The sequence below is a fragment of the Pelodiscus sinensis genome, chromosome 13, assembly GCF_052426305.1.
Source record: "Pelodiscus sinensis isolate ZL-2025 chromosome 13, ASM5242630v1, whole genome shotgun sequence".
Taxonomy (NCBI): Eukaryota; Metazoa; Chordata; order Testudines; family Trionychidae; genus Pelodiscus; species Pelodiscus sinensis.
This window is the reverse complement of record NC_143064.1, coordinates 17,601,636-17,625,597: the sequence shown is the minus strand read 5'-3', so window position 1 is coordinate 17,625,597 and position 23,962 is coordinate 17,601,636. Positions and strand designations below refer to the sequence as shown.

The window sequence follows — 23,962 nt, the reverse complement described above, 5'->3', positions numbered from 1 at the left end:
TTCTTACTCTGTATAAAATTGTATACAGGGTAAGCTCATGTTATCTACCCTCTTTCTTACATAAAGAGAGATATGCACAGCTGCTTCCCCCCTCCCTCCACACACAGTTATTTACACTGGGTTTATTAATAAACAAAAATGATTTTATTAAGTATTAAAAGTAAGGTTTAAGTGGTTATAACTAATAGTACACAGAATAAAGCAAGTTACTAAGCAAAATAATCCAAATCTCTCCAGCTGAGAAACTTGTTACATGTAACACCATACCCCAACAGTAGTTGTAATCATCTTTGTTCTCAGACAGGAACAAGACTCATCTGGGCCCAGTGCTTCTTGATGTTCAGTATCAGTTGTTTCCAACAGATATCTTAGATGGTAATCAGGTTGTTCTCAGGACTGGCAGTCCCGCCTCTCCTCTTGGGCTCTCCCCTTAAATAGGTTGTCCAGAAGGTAGGAAGGCTTTGTTTGTTGGCAAGCATCCCCCTCCTGGTGGTAAAATACTAAACTGATGATGGGCTCCCATATCAGGTGACTTAAATGCTGTCCTTGCATTTTTCATAAAGTATTCTCTAGTTATTCCATAGTCATATGCAGGGTTCAACAAATAATACAATCTACTCGCCATGGACGAGTAGATTGTAACCCAGAAGAGCTGGGTTCAGGCGATCTGCACATGCGCAGAATGATCTGCACATGTGTAGATCGCCGGACAGCACGGCTGGCGAGCAGGGCTGGTTCGACAGCGGGGCTGGTTCAGCAAGCCCTGGTCATATTAATAATCATATTTCCATAAAAGAATATGAAGTGCCATATCACAGTGGCTTTCAACCACCTTAGCACTGTCCCAGTCCTGAAATGCTCTGAAGCCTTAGATTATACTTGAATCCTATCTAAACTTGTGGCAGCTTCTAACATTTTCCCTATGGTCTGCGGCATTTCATGTTCTTGTCTCACCACTGACATACACCTTCCTGCCACCAGCTGCACCTCTGACATGCTCCCTATGCCAGGGATTGTGGAGGGGGTCCTCATAAAGCAGCCTTACAGGGGAGCTGACAGCCTCTGCAGGACCCAGGGCAAGATGAGAGGGCTACCTCTGTGCTCCTGGAAAGCCTCAGGCTTTGGGCAGAAGGGGCGCAACCAGGGCAGCCAGTTCTCAGGCTGCTAGGAGTGCACCAAGTTGGCTCCCAGGCAGTCCTGAGCACCACCATAGCAAGACATGCCCCCACCCTTTTCCCCGCCTCCATGGGGCACTCCAGGGGCAATTTAAAGGGCCTTCCCACAACCAGCCCTTTCATATGACATAAAGAGGACAGGATTGGAGGAGAAAACCTTATGCTAAATAGTTGAAAAATATAGCTGTCAGACTCAACCTCAGTTCTCTGTTAAGCTCATTTAAGAGTTATGCTTTCCTATATTAGCGGCATATTGATATCAACAGACTAATCAGCATAATATCAGGTGGCCAAAAACCCAACCTGGTGAATTCATTTTTTTTAAACCTGCGGTGTGACGGCAGGCAGCCTTTGTTCTAGATGTAGGATGCCTACAATATGAAAATAATAAGGCCCAAATCTACTGAAAATTTGTTTACATGTCTGAAGGCATCCAGGTTACAAACGTACATAGAAGTTGATATATATATACAGCTGCCTATAAACCATGGACAAATATAACCCTTGCATATCTAACATTTGTTTAATAAAGCTGGAGAACACAATTTTTCCCTTCTTGTTCTATTGACAGACAACACGCAGAATATCTATCGGGTCAGCCCGGATGGTTCACTGAGGGTCACCTTTGCCAGTGGAATGGAAATCACTCTCAACACAGAGCCCCATATTCTAGCAGGTGTCGTCAACCCCACTTTGGGAAAGTGCAATATCTCATTACCTGGAGAGCATAATTCAAACCTCATAGAATGGAGGCAAAGGAAAGAGCAGACCAAAGGCAATATCTCAGCATTTGAGAGAAGGTTAAGGGTAAGGATTCCTCTTTTCTAAAGTACAGCATTTCTTTTGAAGACAATTGAATTAATCACATTGAAATTTGTTTCTTTACAAAAATAGTAATGAAGTGTATATTTTAGATCTGGGCCTCAGTCATGGATTTCAAACATAAATGTTTTCTCCAAAGTTCATAGGATACTGATACACTGTTGTGTGATTTTAGTTGTTAAAACTTGATCTCCAGATGTAATAGTTTTTTTTCCTCTTTCAACTCAGGACTAAATTGTGATTTTTAGCAAAAGCCGAGTGCAAAGGGCACCAAGTAGTTACTCTGCCCCAGTAACAGATTGTGAATCTTTATACTTTGACTTCCTTCTTGTTCTGCTTGGAAATAATATCTTGCTATCCCCCCAGTATTATAGCTAGTGCAAATTATTTCCACTAGTGCACTGCTCAACCACACTGGCTGGTACATCTGGTGGAGGCAGGGAGACAAAGGCAAATCAAAGCTACATCTCCTTGGTGCTGTTCTCTCTCTCTCCCACAGTCTCTCTCTCTCTCTCTCTCTCTCTGTCCTTATAGTATCCATGACACATATTGCAACCCTCATTCCCCTAGGCAGGTCACAGTCTTGTGACTAGCCAGGTCACAATCTTGTCCTAATAAACAATCATTTTTAGCACTGCAGCCTTGGTTTTTATTTTCCTTCCTGAGAATTCACATATTACAATGACAGATGGTCACATTCAGCATTTAATTAACAGTAAGACCCAAAGCAACTGTTCACTTGTAAAAAAAAAAAGTTCTTTAAGAAGACAGTTATATTTTTGACACAAACACTGCTTAAAACACCTGTATAAGGAGTTGGATATTAAACATTCAAAGTATTGATTAGCAACAATGGGATGAATAGATATGTATTATTTTAGATTATGCCCAATTAAACTTTGAATGTATGTAGATAGTGTGTAGATGGTTATTAATCAAATATTTCAAGGATACATCTTGGTTGCCAATTCTACATGATTTTTTTCTTAGCCAAATGCAAGAATGTATTCAGTTCAATCTCCATTTTTGTACACACACATTTACTTCTTTAAGTATTTAATTGTTATTATATTAGAATTGTTTATTATCTGTATGATTGTAGCATCTACAATCTCTAGCCATGGATCATTAGGTTCAGGACTATACAAATACAGGACAAAAAGACAGTGAATCTATTAATGAATCATGAATCCAACCAGTGATCAGAATGGGGTTGTCATGCCATAGCACCCATCTGTTCTGAAACAAACTGTCAGACTGAATGCCTTTCACATCACTGGATCAAAATTTCCTAACACATATCTTGCCTATGGGACAAAGGCTCATTTTGTTTTCCTTGCCTCACCTCAGATTGTCTTGTATTCACCTCTTCTTCTTCACAGTTTGAATTCTCATTTTGGTTATGACAGGAGAGTGGTTGAACAGTTCTCTAATATATTGTATTGGCAAATGTGCATGTTGTAGGAATACATGGTTTGTTCTAATGGTCTTCAAAGTGCTATTGAACAATTGGTTCATTTCTGCATAGTCTTTCAGACTGTGCTTAAGTAAGTACAAAGCACATATTTAAGTTCATTGAATCATAAAAGTGATAAATGTAAAAGATGCGTCCGATCATCTATTCTGCCTTATATTGCCATATGTTCAGGTGTTTCATTTTGCCCAATATTTTGTCTGATATTCACCTTAAATTTCAATTGGCAAATTGTATTCTATTATTTTTAACTTTTTCATTAGTACCTGTGTTTTCCTCAATTGCAGGGTTGGGCCTAGAGAAGTAAAATATGCTTAAAAGTGAAATATATCCATTTATTGAAAAATTATGAACCAACTAAAGCACCCAGAGATCAAGTGCTGAGTTGAAACTGCATGAAACCACTAGTCAGTTAGTTGTTCTTATTCAGTAAGAGAATCTACAGTGTATTACTTACTTGACATATTGTCATCGAAACTCCACCCCTCCAAAAAATCCAGCCACATCACATTACAGGTTGAACCTCTGTGATCCGGAACAGTCTGGTCTGGTGACATCCGGCAGGACCACAGCCTGGAGCCGGGAAGTCCAGTGGCCTGGATGCATGGAGCCTGGCCTGGCTGGCAGCCAGAGCAGGGCCTGGTGAGAACCCCTGTTGGCTGGGAGGCAGGGAAGCCTCTGCCAGGCGGGAGTGTGGAACCACCGCTAGCTAGGGGAATGGAGCCCTGCTAGTGACTGGGGCAGTGCACTGGCTGGGCCAATGGCCAGAAGAGGAGACCTGGGAAAGCCCAAGGCCTGACCTCCTCTGGTCCAGCAAACTCCCTCCTTTGGGACTACTCAGGTGCCGTGGGTGCCAGAGTAGGCTGGTCCAACCTGTAGTATCATCCTGCTTTTATTATTTTGGTAAACAAAAAAGAACTTGATTGTGTGAGATGTGCTCACCAACCGACCATTCACGCATGAAGCCACACTCTGGCTCAGAAAGGCATCTCAGCTGTCTATATGGAAGTGTCTTCTCCCCGAGACACTGCAGATAGCTACATGAAGATGGAGGGGAAGCAGTGGGCATGCTGAGAGAGGACTGAACAAGATAAAGTTGGGATTTGTCAAAGAATATTATTCTCCCAAATTATATCTCCATGTCCACCCCAATTCCCACTCCACAGTAGGATTTCCCTGTTAGGGTGGGGTCTTTAGGAATCCCAAGCTAGAGGCATTCCTGCCGCAATGGACCATCATTTCATAATGCAGAGCCGGAGATATGGTCAAGGCACAGCTCGTGTGCAGATCACAGGGTACTAGCAGGCTTTGTGGGCTCATCACTCAGGCCTAGCATGCAAGAGACCTCGTTCACCCACTCCTACCGGAAAGAGAGGAGAGAAGTCTCCAGGAGGATATTCCCAGGGAAGGGAGCAATTTAATTAATTATGTTTTTCTAGATCAAATGATCGTTTTAAATACAAGTGGGAGGTGGATATATTTTGCTTTGTCTTCTGAAGTGTAAGGTAAAAAAACCTTTTTTTGTCCTCTTGTAAAGTTGAATCATTTTATGCCACGTTAATTTGAGATTTTGTGTCTTAAACAAAGGAGCTCACATGGTCAATGAGCATAGGTGCCAGTACATCTTGGTGCTTGCATTAGGATTTTTGTTTGGTTATTTTCCTGTTTCCCATCTTTTAAAAACAAGAAATACTAAAGCTGTAAGAGTGGCTAAAAATGAAACACTTCTAATCACCATCCGGGAAGAGGTGATCTTTTTGGAAGGACTAAGAGTGTGTTGGTGGGCAAGACAAGGCATTCCATTCATGTGAATAGGATATGGGATAATTCAAAGAGAAAGGGACAAACTGAGTATCTAATCTCGTATTGTTGATTAAATGGGCATAGGATCACAAGTCAAATATAAAGCGTAGTGGAGTTGTGTAGGCCTTTGACACTGAAGAAAGAAGTTTGGATTTGGTGGTGATGGAAGACTCAGGGAAATGTAGGACATTATGATGAACAGTGCAGTTAGACCAAGAATCAGAGTATTAGTGTTAGGTAACTATGCCATGTGTAAGGAAAAACAGTATAACAACAACAACAAAATCAAAAAAGCATGAGTCCAGAAAACAAAATGAAATAAATATATTTAGGGTTTATTTTTCACAAATCTCTGAAAACTATTATTTGGGTACTATTCCAAAAAAGCTACATCATTTGTGGGTTAGGATACAACTCAATACAAATGGCACATTTGTCTTTGTTCATATTGCATCACATTTTGAATATAAAACTATTAAGCATTTAATAATATGAGGCTATGTCTACACTACACTGTTCTTCCAGAAAAAAGATGCAGAGATGCCGAAAAAGCGCGTCTGCTCTTCCGAAAAATAGTTTGAAAGAGCAGACACATTCCCAGAACACAGCAGAGTTTTTCCGGGATAGAGGTATCCCAGAAAAACTCTGTAGTGTAGACATAGCTTGGGACAGGCACTGTACAATGCCTTAAATTAGCTAGATCATGCCTTGAATAGCCTGTAACATAGGAGTATGAGAGTATGATGCAAAATATTGAGAATATGAGTAAGAGGAGGGATTAGGCTGATTCTCATTGGAGATAGATTTGCAGGAATCCTCAAAATTCAGTAAAAAGAACAGGTGGCACAATCCATAAGTTTTAAGAATCGAGTGATGAGTTCATGTCAAATTATTTCACTTAACATGTAGCACTGATGTGATTAAAGTAACCAAGTCATTCAGTACTTTGAAGTAACCGGTACAAATGATTTTGCATAATAGGGAAATAAATTAAAAAGCAGACAACAGGAGAGAGGGATAAAGAGTCTACTTAAAAAAGTAGAAGACTTTTCCTTTTTGGGACTTTTAATGCTCTTAATTCCCAGTCTCCATTATTAGGCAGCACAAAGGCATGTGAGTACCCAAAGGGTTATTAATTCAGGCCTGAGGGCGAGGCATTCTACTTATGTTAGTAGCAGACCTCAAAGAAAGATACAAAAAATATGTTATTTTTAAAAATGGAAGATTGAATGGTAAGAATTCTTCTGGCCAGAAATGGAAAAGAGAAAAGTAACTTAGTACAGTAAGTAGAATGCTGTAGTAGGGGTCAAACAGGGCCCCAACACACCAATCAGGTGGAGGACTCTGAAGTTAAACGTAAGTGTACGGTGCTCTGACCTAGTGCTTTCACCAAATGTGCAAAACAGTCCATAGATATGTGCAAAGTCTTTATATTAATAGTAAATCTACATACAATCAGGCATTTTAACATGAATTTTAATCTAGCAAGCCTTCTTTTTTTAATCAATTGAACTTCTGTTTTAATTGACTTCTGAAAATGAAGCAAGGGCTGCTGTTAAAACCAATGCACATGATGCATAGTAATATACCAATTAGAATTCAGTGCTGCTTACTCCCTTCTTCTGTATAACTTAGAGAGAACTCAGAATTAGATACAATCCATATTTTACAAGTGACTGTCTACAAAACTGAAAATTAGATGCTTGTCCGGTCTCACTTATTTGTACTTAAAAAAAAACCTGCTGTCTAAAACTCAAGTCAAAATTTTTGAGGCTATAGCCTTAAACAAATATATTTGTTATACTAATTAACAAATAAATGTTCCCATAATGTTACCAGTCCTGTATCCAGTTACTTTACAGTTACTGGATGAGATCTTTGGGTGTTGCAAATTGATTTGGCTTCATTGGATGTATAAGAATATACACATACCTAAAGCAGGGGTGAGAGTCAGATTCGGCCTGACATACATTCAGATCCAGACCACCACAATACTCGATCACCCATACACTTGAGTGACCTCCATGTAGACAATGTGCTGAAGTCCCCTCTACTTGGTACCAATGTCTTGCAGCCCAGCCAGACACTCAGGAAGGCTCCCTGGCTGCTGTGCCCCCACACATCACTCAAAGCAACTACTGGCTGGGGTTTGTGTGCATCTCAGCGTGGCACTCCCCTTGGGATAAGGGTCTCTGTGTGGTGCACACACCCCCAAGCATGGCCCAGGCAGCTCCCATTGATTGGTTCCCAACTGCATCCCAACCCCCTACCCAGAGCTCCTTTCTGTACTTAACTTCCATCTCAGGCCCTTCCATTAATATAATAGAACAATTCAGCCTTTGACTGCTTACCAAATTCTAGAAGTGGCTCCCCATCAAAAATTCTTGCCCACCTCTGAATCAGAGACTAGTTTACACATTTTTGATAACCAATAAGTCTGAAAATTGAAGTCCATGGAGGTATACCAATTTTCATCAGCTGAGGATCTGGTTCTTTGATAGCCAGTTCCTTCTTATTTGGCAAAGTTGTAAGCATACATTTGACTTGTGCTGGATATTGAAATATCCTAATTTATTTTTCTCATATTCGCTCGTTACTCAGTTCTGCATAGATTTCAGAAACCATCTTTAAGCAAGGCCACTGGGATTTCAAATCAGCATTTCTATGCTGTCTTAGCAGTGAGGGTTCATAATTCAGCAATCCCTTCTGAAAACCCAGTTCTGCCTTGCATTTCTGAGAAGTGAATTACAAAATTAAAAAAAACAGAAATAAAACACTGAATTTTATGAAACTGGCAAGATTTGCATATGCTTCATCCTTTTCTGTTCTGTTATTAATTCTTATTCATTGGCTCATGTCTGAATTTAGATTACTCTACAATCATATTGTTGATAACAAAAACATTAAATTTATACATCAGTTGTAAAATAATATTAGTTAGGATTTATCTTCTGCTTTTTTTTAATGTGTTTTATCACCAATCCTAGTTTCAGAAAAAGTTAATTTACTAAGAAATGTTTGTTACACAAATATACCAACAAACATAGTTCAACTGAAAATTACTTTTTACTTGGGCTTTTTATCATGAGAACATACATTGTAAAAGTTATAGCCATCTGCTGTAGTATGTAGGTATTTTACAGCTGTTATAAATGAACACTGTTAAAGTTAGAGATGTATGCATTTAAAACCACAGGACAGTTGAAGAATGAACACCTGCTTCTTCTAGCTTTCCAAATTATTTGTAGCTGAAGACAGAAAAAAATGTTCCTTTTAATCACTCACACTACATGAGAATCATAGTCTGGGCTAGTACTATTTAATATTTATTTTAGAGCTGTGTCCACTCACCTCAGTTAGGACCATGGCTCCATCGTGTTAGGGAATTGTACAAACACAGAATGTGACATCATCCCTGCTATGAGGAGTTATATCACAATTTGTTTAAAATAAATTAATGGAAACATTGAGCACTGCTAATTTGAAGAAACAAGTCAATAAACAATCTATTTTATGACTCCCTTGATTATAGTTGATAATTGTACATCTCTAATTAAAACTTAACATAATGAAAATAATGATTGAAAAAAAATTGAGGACATAGGTAGGGGAAGAAAAGGATAGATATATTTCATTGCCAGAGCTCTGGATTCAAATTTTCATTTGGACTTCACAGGATTGAAATTCCTTCCTTAATTTAACCTATTTGTCCCCAAATTTTAATACAAAATTAGTCTATTCTCTGCTCAGAGGACATTTGAAGCTGGAGTAACAAGCCACGGATCCAGTGCATTGAGACATGTGTACAGAAAAATGCTGGCACTGTTAATTGCTATAGTTGATTTATGTGAGCTCTAATGAGGAACAAACTATGCTATCCACACTCTGCCCTCCTCATCCAATATGTTATATTGTGCCTACATATTGTGCCTACACATTTACTATCATTGTGAGTTCAACAGTAAAAAGAGAGTGTAGATTCATAAGATGCCACAATAACCTAGAACAAAAATGTAGATAAGAAAAATGTACAAAAGGGAGATTAAAAAGCCTCCTAATACAATGCAAGAATTATGTTAAGATCATTCTTGATAAACAAGAAAAGAATGGAACCAAAAATCAGAATTGGTGTGTCACTACTGAGAACAGCCTCTCTCTGGGTATGTCTACACTACAAAGTTAGTTCGAACTAACATTTAATTCGAACTAACAGAGCGCTTAGTTCGAACTAGGTAATCCTCATTCCACGAGGATTAAGCCTAGTTCAAATTTACTAGTTCGAATTAAGGGGTGTGTAGCCCCTTAATTCGAACTAGTGGGAGGCTAGCCCTCCCCAGGTTTCCCTGGTGGCCACTCTGGCCAACACCAGGGAAACTCGTCTGCCCTCCTCCCGGCCCCGGACCTCTTAAAGGGGCACGGGCTGGCTATGGTGCCCGTGACAGATGCAAGCCTGCTAGCACCCAGCCAGCAGACCCTGCACCTGGCACGGATCGAGCCACCCACCCGATGCCCCCCAGCCCTCCCCCTCTTCCCGGGACCAGGCTGGCGGCTCCCAGGAGCTTGCCCGGGACCGCAAGAGGCGGGCACCCGCCTGGGCTAGTGCGGACATCATGGACCTCGTCCACGATCTCCACACTAGGCACAGAAAAGTGGCCGGCTTGGGCAGGAGAGCTGCCAGCCTGGCCACCCAGGAGCAGGTGTGCAAGAGAATCAAGAGGGTCCACTGAGACCCCCGACCCTGAGCCCTGAGCTTAGAATGGCCATACTGGGTCAGACCAAAGGTCCATCTAGCCCTGTAGCCTGTCTGCCGACAGCGGCCAACCCTAGGGACCCTGGAGGGGATGGACCGAAGACAGTGACCAAGCCATTTGTCTTGTGCCATCCCTTTCCAGCCTTCCACAAACCTTGGGCAGGGAAACCACTCCTACCCGCTGGCTAATAGCACTCCATGGACCCAACCTCCATGACATGATCTCACTTCCCTTTAAACTCTGTTCCAGTTCTAGCCTTCACAGCCTCCTGCAGCAAGGAGTTCCACAGGTTGACTCTTTGCTTTGTGAAGAAGAACAACTTTCTGTTACTAGTTTGAAGCCTGCTACCCATTCCTTTCCTTTGGTGTCCTCTAGTCCTTCTTTATGGGAACTAATGAAGAACTTTTCTGTATGCACCGTCTCCACCCAACTCCTGCTTTTAGAGACCTCTATCCTGTCCCCCCTCCGTCTCCTCTTTTCTAAGCTGAAAAGTCCCAGTCTCTTTAGCCTCTCTTCATATGGGACCGGTTCCCAACCCCTGATCATTTTAGTTGCCCTCCCCTCTCCCACCCTCTCTCTTCCCCTCTCCCACCTCCTTTTCCCAGTCTCCCCCAGTTTTGTTCAATAAAGACAGATTCCATTTTGGAAGACACATTATCTTTATTTTGTACATCAAGAAAAGGGGCTAGGGAAGGGTAAGTGGAAGAAGGTGTGGGAGGAATGGGGCACGAGCCCCCGATGGGGAGGACTGAGCTGGCTCTGCGGGCTTCTGGGGGTGGAAGCTCTCCTGCAGCCCCCCAATTGCCCTCTCTCCCCAGATGGCAGCCTGCGGCAAGTGCAGCCGGTCTGATGGCCGAGTGCTGTGATGTGCCCAGTGTGGGTACTCCGGGCAATCCAAACCAGGACTGCTTTGCAAGCGGGATACCCCTGAGAACTGTCTGTCCGGGGTGGGGGTCAGGACCTTTTAAGCACAGCCCTCGGCTAGCCTGAGACAGCATCTCCACGCTCTAAGTCCTCCTCTGATGCCCTGCCAGCACTGCTTCCGGCCATCCTTAAGCCTGGTTCAGGGTCCACTTAATGTGGACATGCTAGTTCAAATTAGCAAAACGCTAATTCGAACTAGTTTTTTAGTCTGGATCCGTTAGTTCGAATTAGCTTAGTTCGAATTAACTAATTCGAACTAGGTTAGTTCGAATTAACGTTGTAATGTAGACGTACCCTCTGTCCTCTTTGGAACCTCCCTTCAGGTAGTTAAATACTGCTATCGAAACCCCCCTCACTCTTTTCTGCCGACTAAACAAGCCCAAATCCCTTAGCCTCTCCTCATGGGTCATGTGCTCCAGCCCCCTAATGATTTTTGTTGCCCTCTGCTGGACCCTCTCCAGTGCATCCATATACTTTATATAGTGGGAAACCCAGAATTGGACACAATACTCCAGATGTGGCTCCTCCTAATGCACCCTAATATGCCATTAGCCTTCTTGGCTACAAGGGCACACTGTTGACTCATATCAAGCTTCTTATCCACTGTAATCCCCATGACCTTTTCTGTGGAACTGCTGCTTATCCAGTCAAACCCCAGCCTATAACAGTGCTTGTGATTCTTCCGCCCCACGTACAAGACTCTGCACTTGTGCTTGTTGAACCTCATCAGATTTCTTTTGGCCCAATCCTCCAATTTGTCTTGGTCATCCTGGACTCTATCCCTACCTCTCCCTATAGCTTAGTGTCATCTGCAAACTTGCTGAGGGTGCAATCCATCCCCTCATCCAGGTCATTAATAAAGATGTTGAACAAAACTGGACCAAGAACCGATCCTTGGGGCAGTCTCCTTGAAACCAACCAGACATCAAGCCATTGATCATTACCCATTGGGCCCGACAATCTAGCCATCTTTCTATCCACCTTACGTTGCATTTATCCAATCCATACTTTACTTGCTGGCAAGAATATTATGGGAGACCCTATCAAAAGCTTTGCTAAAGTCAAGGTTTTTCACATCCACTGACTTCCCCCTATCCACAGAGCCAGTTACCTCCTCGTAGAAGGCAATCAGGTTGGTTAGGCATGATTTGCCCTTGGTGAATCCATGCTGACTATTCCTGATCACTTTCCTCTCTTCCAAGTGCTTTAAAATGGATACCTTGAGGATCCCCTCCATGATTTTTCTGGGGACTGAGGTGAGGCTGGTCAGTCTGTAGTTCCCTGGATTGTCCCTCCCTTTTTTTAAAGAAGAGCATTACATTTGCCTTTTTCCAGTCATCTGGGACTTCCTCTCTGATCTCCACAAGTTTTCAAAAATAATGGCCAAAGGCTCTGCAATGGCATCTGCAAACTCCCTCAGCACCCTTGGGTGCATTAAATCTGCCCCCCTGAATTTGTGTATCTTTTCTAAATAGTTCTTAACCTGTTCGTTTTATACCAAGGGCTGCCCACCTCCTTCCCATACTGCGTTGCATAGTGCAGTAGTCTGGGACCTGACCTTGTCTGTGAAGACAGAGGCAAAAAAAACATTTAATACTTCACGTTTTTCCCACATGATCTGTCAAGAGGCAACCTTCCTCATCCAGTAAAGGTCCCACATCCTCCCTGATCACTCTCTTATTGCTAACATGCCTGTAGAAACCTCTCGTTACCCTTCATGTCTCTTGCTAGCTGCAATTCCAATTGCACTTTGACCTTCTTGATTACACCCCTGCATTCTCGAGCAATATATTTATACTTCTCCCTAGTCATCTGCCCATGTTTCCACTTCTTGTAAGCTTCTTTTTTGTATTTAAGCTCACTAGGGATTTCACTACTATGCCAAACTGGGCACCTACCATATTTGCTTTTCTTACTGTGCATCGGGATGGTTTGTTCCTGTGCCTTCAATAAGGCTTCTTTAAAATGATGCCAGTTCTTCTGGACACCTTTCCCCCTCATGTTAGCATCCTAGGGGATCCTGCCCATCAGTTCCCTGAGGGAGTCAAAGTCTGCTTTTCTGAAGTCTGAAGTGTGTATTTTGCTGCTCTCCTTTCTTCCTTTCATCAGGTTCCTGAAATTGACCATCTCACGATCAGTGCTTCTCAGGTTGCCACCCACATCTACTTCCCCTACTAATTCTCCCCTGTTTGTGAGTAGCAGGTCAAGCTTTGTGTGTCTTCTGATTGGTTCTTTCAGCATTTGTACCAGGAAGTTATCCCCAACATTCCCCAAAAACTTCCTGGATTATCTGTGTACTGCTGTATTGGTCTCCCAACAGATGTCAGGGTGATTAAAGTTCCCCATGAGAACCAGTGCCTGTGATCTGGAAGCTTCTCTTAGTTGTCTGAAGAAAACCTCGTCTACCTCATCCACCTGAATTGGTGGTCTCTAGCAGACCCTGACTACAACATCACCTCTGTAGCTTCTGCCTCTAAGCTTTTAACCCAAGGACTCTCAACAGGCTTTTCCCCTTCTAATACTTGAGCTCTAAGGAATCATACTGTTCTCCTACATACAGTGCAACTCCTCCACCTTCTCTTCCCCGCCTGTCCTTCCTGAACAGTTTATACCCTTCCATGACAGTGCTCCAGTCATGTGGGTTATTCCACCAAATCTCCGTTATTCCAATCAAATCATAGTTCTTTGTGCCAGAACTTCTAGTTCTTCCTGTTTGTTTCCCAGGCTCCTTGCATTCATTTACAAGCACCTTAGATAATTAGTAGATTGCCTTACCTTCTCCATACAAATCAGAGGTCCTGTTCTGTATGCTACTGAAATACCATAATGTCAGACAACTGGATTTTTCCTTGTAAAAACTCTCTGGAACTAAAGCAAAAGGGAACAAAGGCTACTGTTATCATGAAAACCTGATTCAGTACTTTATATTATAAATGCTTTAATTGTTTTCCTTCTTTTTTGTAATTTTAATAAAAGATTCAAGGGAAATTATAATGGTGTGTTTGCCATGATACTAAACAAGCTAAAGTACAGAGAGAACTACCAAACTCTGACCCTTATCAAACATTGTTTAATGGTGGACAGCAACTGAATTATATTAACTTTTTTTTACTTTGAGGGCTTATATATTCCATCTAACAGTGCCAACTGTGGGTTGTGCCCATGAAAGCTCATGCATGATAGCATCTACATGTTTTGTTAGTTTTTAAAGTGCTGCAAGACTATTTGTTGTGTTTTAAGTTTTTCCAGTTACAGACTAACTCAGCTACCCCTCTGAAGCTTTTGAAATAAAAAGATTTTTGCTTTTGTAAGGGCTTCCCTTGTAGCAGATGTGGTGTAAGGGGGAAAGTTCATCTGTGTAGAATGGGAAGAAGCATGAAACAGCTGCATGGTTTGGAAGAAGGGAGTGCCAGGGAGGCATGTAACTGCCCCAGCAGTTAACCAAAGGATGAGGTGATATTATTATCCCATGCAGTTCTGAAGAATGGACTGGCAGACTCCACCCTCATACTCATAGGCTGTGTCTACACTGGGCCACTTATTCAAGAAAATCAGCCGCTTTTCCGGAATAAACTGTGAGCTGTCTACACTGGCCCTTGAATTTCTGGAAAAGCAACGATGCTCTACTGTACAAAATCAGCCGCTATTCCGGAAAAACTATTCTGCTCCCGCTTGGGCATAAGTCCTTATTCTGGAACACTGTTCTGGAAAAGCACCAGTGTAGACAGCCCAGTAGTCTTTTCCAGAAAAGCGCGTCTACATTGGCCACAGACGCTTTTCCGGAAAAAGGGCTTTTCCGGAAAAGCAGCCTGCCAATGTAGACGCTCCTTTTCCGGAAAAACTGAAAACGGAATAGTATTCCGTTTTAAGCATTTCCGGAAATTCATGCCAGTGTAGACACAGCCTATAGAATCTGAAAAAGCCCCAGATTCTTTCATGATCCACTGTGGTCATGACACTAGTTTCCATTTTTCCCTATGGGACTGGGAAGGAATGTTTCCCTCGACATCAGATTGGCTGAGATGGGCTATGTTTTTTTTTACCTCCTTCCCCCCCCCTCCCCCACCAGCAGTTTTGAGATCCCTGCTTGTGGCAGATAGTTTGGGTTATTTTGTTGGAGCTTAGTTTGTTAAAACTTATGTCAGATGGCCAGTGCAGGTATTCATTATGAAAGGGTTATTATTATTGGATAAAATGAATTGGAAACGAATGTAAAGCATTCCTTATGGGTGCTGAGGAAGGCCAGTTTGAGTTCCTATATCTAGCCCCTTTTATCTTTTGGGGAGGGGAACATGGTTGGGTCCAAGTACCAGGGTGGCTTGGATCATATTGGGGATTATGGTAAGAAAAAGCATGATTACCCATATTTAATGCTGGGTACCACCAGATATTTTAAATAAATAAAATTGTGGACTATTTAAACCATGACCACTGCCTCCTTTCTTCTGGTGTGGCCGGAAAATGAGTTTATTTATTTCTTCCAGTTAGATTGCATGTATGGAGTCAGGAAGAAAAAAAAAAGAAAAATGGAGAAAGGAGGAGGACTTGGGATAAGATAAGAACAGAGAGATGAAAGGAAATTGTAGGGCATTAAAATAGGAGATTTGTATAAAGCAAATCCTAATGTGCTGAAATATGAAATATGTTTGGTGTAAGAGATTTAACTAATGGTAGGTGCTAATTTTAGGTTCCAAAGCTATTGCTAATAAACTTTAAAAGATTTTCCTGAGCAGATTTTCTTAGTTTGTATACATTTCATTTAGTGTATCAGCTATTGCAGTTGCCCCAGGTAACAGCAGTTGGTCACTGACCATTGAGCCGTGATATGCTTAGGTCTTGTCTTGCAGGTGGCAGATTGCTTATTGCAAGGCAAGCCATGCTGCAATACGCCTATGGTGGTGGAAATGCTTTGGTGGGGACAACTATGTTATACAAAGCCAATGTTATTGTTCAGCAACAGTAACTGCGAACAATACAGCCCTTAACATTATGCTTCGCAGACACTTTAAAATGAAAGATCTCACTCTTTACTTTCTGGATTTACTTTCCTTTAAACCCTGTAAGTAAAATAAAATGTTTAAATGTACTTTATAAATACAGAGAGGGGGCAAATGTAAATATCTTCGGGTATGTCTACACTACCCTCCTAGTTCGAACTAGGAGGGTAATGTAGGCATACCGCACTTGCAAATGAAGCCCGGGATTTGAATTTCCCGGGCTTCATTTGCATAAGCGGGGAGCCGCCATTTTTAAAACCCCGCTGGTTCGAACCCCGTGCAGCGCGGCTACACGGGGCTCGAACTAGGTAGTTTGGACTAGGATTCCTATTCCGAACTACCGGTACACCTCGTTCCGGTAGTTCGGAATAGGAATCCTAGTCCGAACTACCTAGTTCGAGCCCCGTGTAGCCGCGCTGCACGGGGTTCGAACCAGCGGGGTTTTAAAAATGGCGGCTCCCCGCTTATGCAAATGAAGCCCGGGAAATTCAAATCCCGGGCTTCATTTGCAAGTGCGGTATGCCTACATTACCCCGCTAGTTCGAACTAGCGGGGTAGTGTAGACATATCCTTCCTGTGTAATTCAGAGTGCCAAAATTAGAGAACAAAACTTGCTTTTAGACAAATGTCTTACTCCAGCTATTTGTAATGCACTGAAACTTTGCACTCTCATCCTTAATAATTACTATATACATATACTATTAAAAACATAATACAGTTGATCATTTGGTTTTCATAGAAATGTTGCAATTGTATTAACATCTAAGACACATTATTCTCACATCTTTATCTTTAGGCCCATAACAGAAACCTGTTATCCATTGATTTTGACCACGTAACCAGAACAGGAAAGATCTATGATGACCATCGAAAATTCACCCTCCGGATTCTGTATGACCAGACAGGACGTCCAATTCAGTGGTCACCCATCAGCAAATATAATGAAGTCAACATCACTTACTCACATTCAGGATTAGTGACCTACATTCAGAGAGGAACGTGGACTGAAAAAATGGAGTATGACCCAAGTGGGAAGATAATTTCCAGAACATGGGCAGATGGTAAAATATGGAGCTACACATATTTGGAAAAGGTAAATCAATTTAAAAATGGAGTATTATATTGAAGGCAGGAAATTCAATATAAAGACTAAATTACAAATATAGTCACTGTCATACTAAGTCTTTAACAAAAGTAACTAAGAACTCCTTTTAACTGTAAATGGAAACAATTATATGTTTAGATAAAATGTCTTTGTTCTGTCATCACTTAGAACATTGTAGTTAGGCAAGTATTAAAACTAAATATGTTTTCCTTTTATTTCATTTTGACCAGTTTATTCACTTTTTTGAAAGAGACTTTCCCAAAGGGATAATTTATGCAAATAATAAAATTGAATGGTAACATATTTATACTAGAATAAGTGGCATGTGGAATTAAACTATAGTTTTGATTTTTGGTTCAGTTCAGTTAGGCTATGTCTACTCTGCAAGTATATTTCGGGGTACTTGCATCTTTTGATTTGGCAGAATGACAACATTAACCAGGGAGACAGTTCTATATTCGGGAAGAGAGGACAATCAGCATGAAGAAGGAGTAGCCATCATTTTGAGAAAAGGAATTGAAAAGTGTCTGATAGAATGGAAACCTGTCAACAGCAGATTGATGAAAGTGAGAATGAAGGGGAAGTATGTAAATATGACCATCATCCAATGCTATAGCCCAACCAACAACAGCGATGATGAAGTGAAAGATCTCTTTTATGAGCAGCTAGAGGTAGAAGTCAAGTCATCACCTCAACATGACGTGATGATTATCATGGGTGATTTAAATGCAAAAGTTGGGAGTGACAACACCAACAACAAGCGTGCAATGGGAATACATGGATGTGGGATAAAGAATGAGAATGGAGAAAGGCTGGTTGAGTTCTGTGACACCAACAACTTGGTTGTTGGAGGTACTTTGTTCCCACACCGTGACATCCATAAATTGACATGGCATTCGCCCAATGATAGAGACAAAAACCAGATAGATCATCTGCTCATTAATGGAATGTGGAGGAGATCATTGCTGGATGTGAGAGTGAAACGAGGGGCTGATGCTGGAAGTGACCATTAATTGGTAATTGCAATGGTGAGACTTAAACTCCGGAAGGCACAGACCAAATCCCATATACAACCAAGATTTGATATCCAAAAATTACAGGACCCATGCATAAAATACAGCTTTGTCACACAAGTAAAAAATAGATTTCAAGTGCTGCACGATTTAGTTACAGAAAGTAATGTTGGTAACATCAATACAGTCTATAATAATATAAAGACTGCATACCATCAGAGTGCTGAAGAATGCTTGGGCTATAAGAAGAGAAAATCTAAGCAATGGATCCCACCAGACACTTGGAAAGTTATAGAGGAGAGACGTAAATTGAAGAGTCAGATGATTAGCACTCGATCAGCAAGACTACAAGAACGTTATAAACAACGGTATAATGAGGCCAATAAGATAGTTAAGAGAATGGTACGTGCTGATCGCCGTGCTTTTGTCGACGACCTTGCAAAAGAGGCAGAAAGTGCTGCGGCTCGAGGAGAACAAGGACAACTGTATAGAATTACTAAGCAAGTGTATGGTAAGTACCATTCCATAGTCAGCCCACCTATTAAGGATAAGCAAGGAAAATTGCTCACAACACAAGCGGAACAAGACGCACGCTGGGCCGAACACTTCAAATAAATACTTAACAGAGAATCATCAGAAGAAGGTGTTAATATATGTGGAAGGGAGACAGATTTAGATATTAACATTGATCTACCTACCAAAGAAGAAATTATATCAGCAATCAAGAAACTGAAGAACAACAAAACCCCAGGAAAGGACAACTTGAATGCAGAACTTTTCAAAATAGACCCAGAGACAGCAGCTGGAATACTGGAACCACTTTTCAGAACAGTTTGGACAGAAGCCTGCGTACCGGGGGATTGGACTAAAGGGGTGATTATCAAGATCCCAAAGAAGGGCACACTCAGCGATTGTAACAACTGGCGTGGAATTACCCTTCTATCAATACCCAGCAAGATCCTTGCTAAAATCATCATAGGTAGAATATCAACAGCAGTTAATGAAACGCTGAGGAAGGAACAGGCAGGTTTTAGAAAAGGTAGGCATTGTATAGAACAGATCTTTGCTCTGCGTAACATCATAGAACAGAGTGCAGAATGGCAACGACAACTTCACGTGAACTTTGTAGACTTTGAAAAGGCTTTCGATAGTGTAGACAGAGACAGATTATGGTAGATTTTGAGGGCCTATGGAATACCATATCATATGGTGAAGCTCATTAGGAGCTGCTACAAAAATTATAGCTGTTGTGTTGGAGGAAGCGATATATGGTTTGAAGTCAAGACTGGAGTTCGTCAAGGTTGTGTAATGTCGCCACTGCTCTTCAATCTTGTTATTGACTGGGTGATGCGACGTACGACTGAGGAGGGGCATACCGGCATTAGATGGACGCTTTTCTCTACACTTGAAGATCTGGATTTTGCCGACGACTTGGCATTTCTCTCTCACACTCATCAGCATATGCAAGATAAAACAGATAAATTAAATAAGTATAGATCACAAGTTGGCCTTAAGATAAACCAGAAGAAGTCAGAAGTCATGACTCTGAACACTACAATACAAACCCCCATCAAGATCAATAACAACGATCTTCCTTTTACTGATAGATTTGTATATTTCGGTAGTATCATCACCCCAGATGGTGGAAGTTAGCAAGACATTCAGAATAGACTGAGTAAAGCACGAAATGCCTTTATCAGTATGAATAACATCTGGAAATCCTCAAAGTACAGCGTGCGCACCAAGCTGAAACTATATAACAGCTGTGTTCTCCCAGTGCTTCTTTATGGAGCAGAATGTTGGCGCATGATACAACGAGACCTTACTAAATTGTCTACATTCCATACTAAGAATCTTAGAAGAATAATCAGGATATTTTGGCCAAATAAAATTTCCAATGAAGACCTACTGTCTCAGTGTAAACAAGAAGACATGGCCACTATAATTATGAAAAGACACTGGCGATGGATAGGTCATGTGTTATGAAGAGAAGACGGATCTATTACGAAAATTGCACTCCACTGGAAACCAGATGAGAAGAGAAAGAGAGGAAGACCAAAAACAACCTGGCGCCGAACGGTAGAACAAGAATTAAAAGACCATCATCACACTTGGGGAACAATAGGCGCTTTGGCCTGCGACCGACAGAAGTGGAAGGACTTTGTTGCTGCCCTATGCGCCATTGGCGTAATGGGCAGTAAGTAAGCATCTTTTGAGCACACCTGTTATTTTGAAATATAACAGGCCCCCTGTTCCTATATACCTCATTCCACGAGGAGTAAGGGACGCTTTTGGAATAGTGATTTGTTTCAAAATAAGTGCTGTGTAGACAGCACCAAATTTCAAAATAAACTATTTCTAAATTGACTCCAAAGAAGCTATGCAACTTGTGTTGCTCAAATTGCATAGCTTATTTCAAGGTCTGGGTGTAATGTAGATGCACCCTTAATGTGCTTCATTAGATTAGTATATTTTTAAAAACTTTTTATAAATGTGTGAAGGAAGGTCAGGGTTGGATTGCATTAGAATCAGGAAGGAAAGTAATAGACATTATTTCATATCTGCCATAGATCAGCACTGGACAAAAGTCATTAGCATTTGAGTCATCAGGATTTCTTAATTACTTATGTAAAATGCATTGATTGACTCAGTTCAGTTGCAGGTGGAAAGGAACCCACAAAACTTACCCTTACTTTTGAAATGTGTTGTCAGTCTCTGCTGAGATGTGTTTAGAAGTCAAGTACTTAAAGGCTATTGAAACTGCATTATCCTCTGACTTAAAGATGGCCCTTCTAGGTCAGAATTATGCAACAATGTTAGGAAGTTTATAGTACCACTGCCTGTATTGTAGCATGTGCATACAGTATTAGTTTCCAAGGCTGTCTATCCAGTTTTGAAAAAGAATGAAAGGAGATAGAAATAATTATTCCATTTGTTTTGTAAAGGCTTCGTGAGTGAGTTTCCTCAACAACCATTATCTGCATTCCTCAATAGAAGTACAGGGCACCTAACAAGAGTACAAAAGTACTCCAATGTAGGGCATCATATTTTCTGTATGTCATTGTATAAGAGCATTTCAGTCCATATTGCAAGTTTGTCTCCAGAGTCCTCCACAACTAAGAAAAGATAGTGGCAACAAGTTGAAAATATTCAAGATACCATGAGTTTGCAAACATTTTCCAACCTGTTAACCACAGGAATCTGGAGAAATTACTCAAGCAGCCAGACAAGCAATAAAGCTGATAGGTGATATTATATGCAAAGAAATCCACTTTAAAGTTTAAAGTTATTGATCTAGTATATACATGAGAGAGTTTGTCTTTCTGTTTGTTTGTTCAGAACTCCTCCTAAACAGTAAGAGCTAGGACCACCACATTCAATATACAGTTTTCTATCATAACTTAGCGCACTGAAGTGTGGCTGGATCCGGCCCCTAAGCCTTAGGATCCCCACCCCTGCAGCAAATTCACCCTGCAACTTAATGCAGCTCCTGGAGATGTTTGGCCTTCTCAGGGAAAAGTTATATGACTAGGCTCATCAGGAAGAACTTCTGGATGTGAGCCTGTTGCTCCCAGTCACTCTAACACCTCCAGAGCAAAGAAGAGCAGTGCAGTCAGGGGCATAGGACAGGCTGGAGCGTGCAAACACTGTTCTGCCACTAGCCACACTTCTGTGCACTTTGATAAGGTCAAGGTTTGGTTGTGCCAGGAAAATGGGATGTGCCTGGAATAGAATTGCTTCTCAGAAAATCATAGAGAAAAGAGAAAGAATCACTAGGCAGGTGAAAGGGGCTGGCTGACAGCACACACACACACACACACACCCCATTCAGAACTGCCCCAGTCCCAAGCCTCCCATCCCCAGGCACCCTGTCAGAAGGGGAGGGGAGGTGACCCTTCTGTCCCCTCCCCCCAGTGTATACAGGAACACTGCTGGCTGTTCCCCTTTATCAGGAAGTGAGGGGATAGTGCACAGTTTGCTTCATTCCTCATTCCTCACTCTGGCTGGGAAGTTCAGGGGGCAGATACACCTGGAACTGCCCCAGCTGAGGATCATGCACCCCTCCCCCAGCTGTGCCCACTGGAGCTGCAGCAACCATGAAGAGGAGCTTTTCACTTAGCCCCAAGCTGCTGAACTGAGGGAAGGCTAGGGTAGTCCTCTCTCCCCGGGGCAGCCTGCATACTGTACCAGCCATACGCAGGCCCACCCCACAGCAATGAAACTGCATTATCCTCTGACTTAAAGATGGCCCTTCTAGGTCAGAATTATGCAACAATGTTAGGAAGTTTATAGTACCACTGCCTGTATTGTAGCATGTACATACAATATTAGTTTCCAAGGCTGTTTATCCAGCATTTTGAAAAAGAATGAAAGGAGATAGAAATAAATGAAGCATGTACATTTTAATTTTATTTCCTAAAAACCAAAATTAATCTTCTAGTACTTTCTAAAGTTGCAATTTTTTTGATGATCAGACTGAATTTTTTAGATGATGAGACTCAAATACCTTAAAAATGTGTACAGCAGAAGATATCTTAAAAGTATACATTTGCAATCTAATCCAGAGACAAACCATAGAAATTTATGAAGTTTGGTTCAGATGAATTTATCAGGAATTCTCTTCTCTGTGTATTTATCAGAAACTTACAAATAAACAGATTTTTGGTATTGCTTGGTTTCATATTCGGGCAGTGCCATGAAAATAGCTTGTGAAGGTATCTTCATATTTCTTCTTTGGACCTGAGTTTGTCCATTTCAACTTCTCAGCTGGTTTATTTTTTCCTAATCTGTGTTGAATTCACAAATATAGATGGATAAGTTAATGTGCAGGAGTTTTTACACACATGGCTAACTCCTGGTCCCTCCCTCCCCACTCCAGGAAATAATGACAAAAACTTCTACTGGCTCACATGGAATTTTGTACTATAATTCCCATGGGAGGTGAGAGATCTTTTATTGGGCCAACTTTTGTGTAAGCTTAAGAGCTTGTCTCTCTTATCAGAAGCTAACACAATAAAACATCTTACCGCACCTACCTTGTCTCTCTCATATCCTGGGACCAACACAGCTACAATAACACTGCATGCAACTATGAGAGTTAATGAAAGTTCGACATGATCCTCCATATGTACAGTGGATATTGTCACCAGTAAGTGTTTCAGATGGTAATTGAGCAAGTTCAGAGTTGGTCCAATAAAGCCTTGTGTGCATCAAGCAAAGAGTTTGTGATGTTGCACTGAGAAATAATTGTTTATTGTGTTAATAGTTTTTTGAAGCTATAAGTTTCTGAATCCTCCACAATTATTTATTTTTAGTACAAAATCAATAGGACATTCACTTTGGCGTATTAAAATTACAGTTTATATATATACATTTTCTCATCTGATTAATTAGCTTTCTTTATGGCTTAATTATGGTACTCTGGAGCCTTAATTCTGGCCAAACTTCACTCCTTTCTAAGTAATTGAATTTTCAGAAGCACTTGTAGCTAGGGTCAGGGTTCCTATGGAAAGGGCACTTGAAGCTAGGTAAGAGTTCCAATGGATATGGCTTCCTGCCTGAGGGTTAGATTCATATGGGATGGGCTCCCCACCATAGGATAAGGGTTCCTATTGGCACAGATCCCTGCTCCTGAGTTAGGGTTCCTATGGATTCGGCCTCTCACCCTTGGATTCAGGTACCTATAGTTACAGCAGTTGGAGATAGGGTTAGTTTTCCTATGGGAAGAATCGCCTTTCTTGGTTTAAGGTTCCTTTGTGTAGGCCACTTCGAGTTAGGAATATGGATAGAGGGCCTTGCACGAATACTACATGTAAGGAACTTGGAGTGAGAGTTAGTGTTCCCATAGGAAGGTGCACTTGGAGCTGTGTAGGGGGTTTCTATGGGTAGGGAACTTGG

The 23,962-nt window shown here is 41.4% G+C and overlaps 1 protein-coding gene across 4 annotated transcripts in view; it reads left to right on the top strand.

The window, feature by feature from the left end:
* TENM1 (teneurin transmembrane protein 1) overlaps positions 1-23,962 on the top strand; it is a 744,434-nt gene that overhangs the window by 708,549 nt on the left and 11,923 nt on the right. For all 4 annotated transcript variants that reach the window (XM_089781841.1, XM_089781839.1, XM_089781838.1 and 1 more), the window contains 2 exons: positions 1,747-1,982; positions 16,743-17,039. In XM_089781841.1, coding sequence (XP_089637967.1) covers positions 1,747-1,982; positions 16,743-17,039 — 533 coding nt within the window. The remainder of the gene's footprint in view (positions 1-1,746; positions 1,983-16,742; positions 17,040-23,962) is intronic.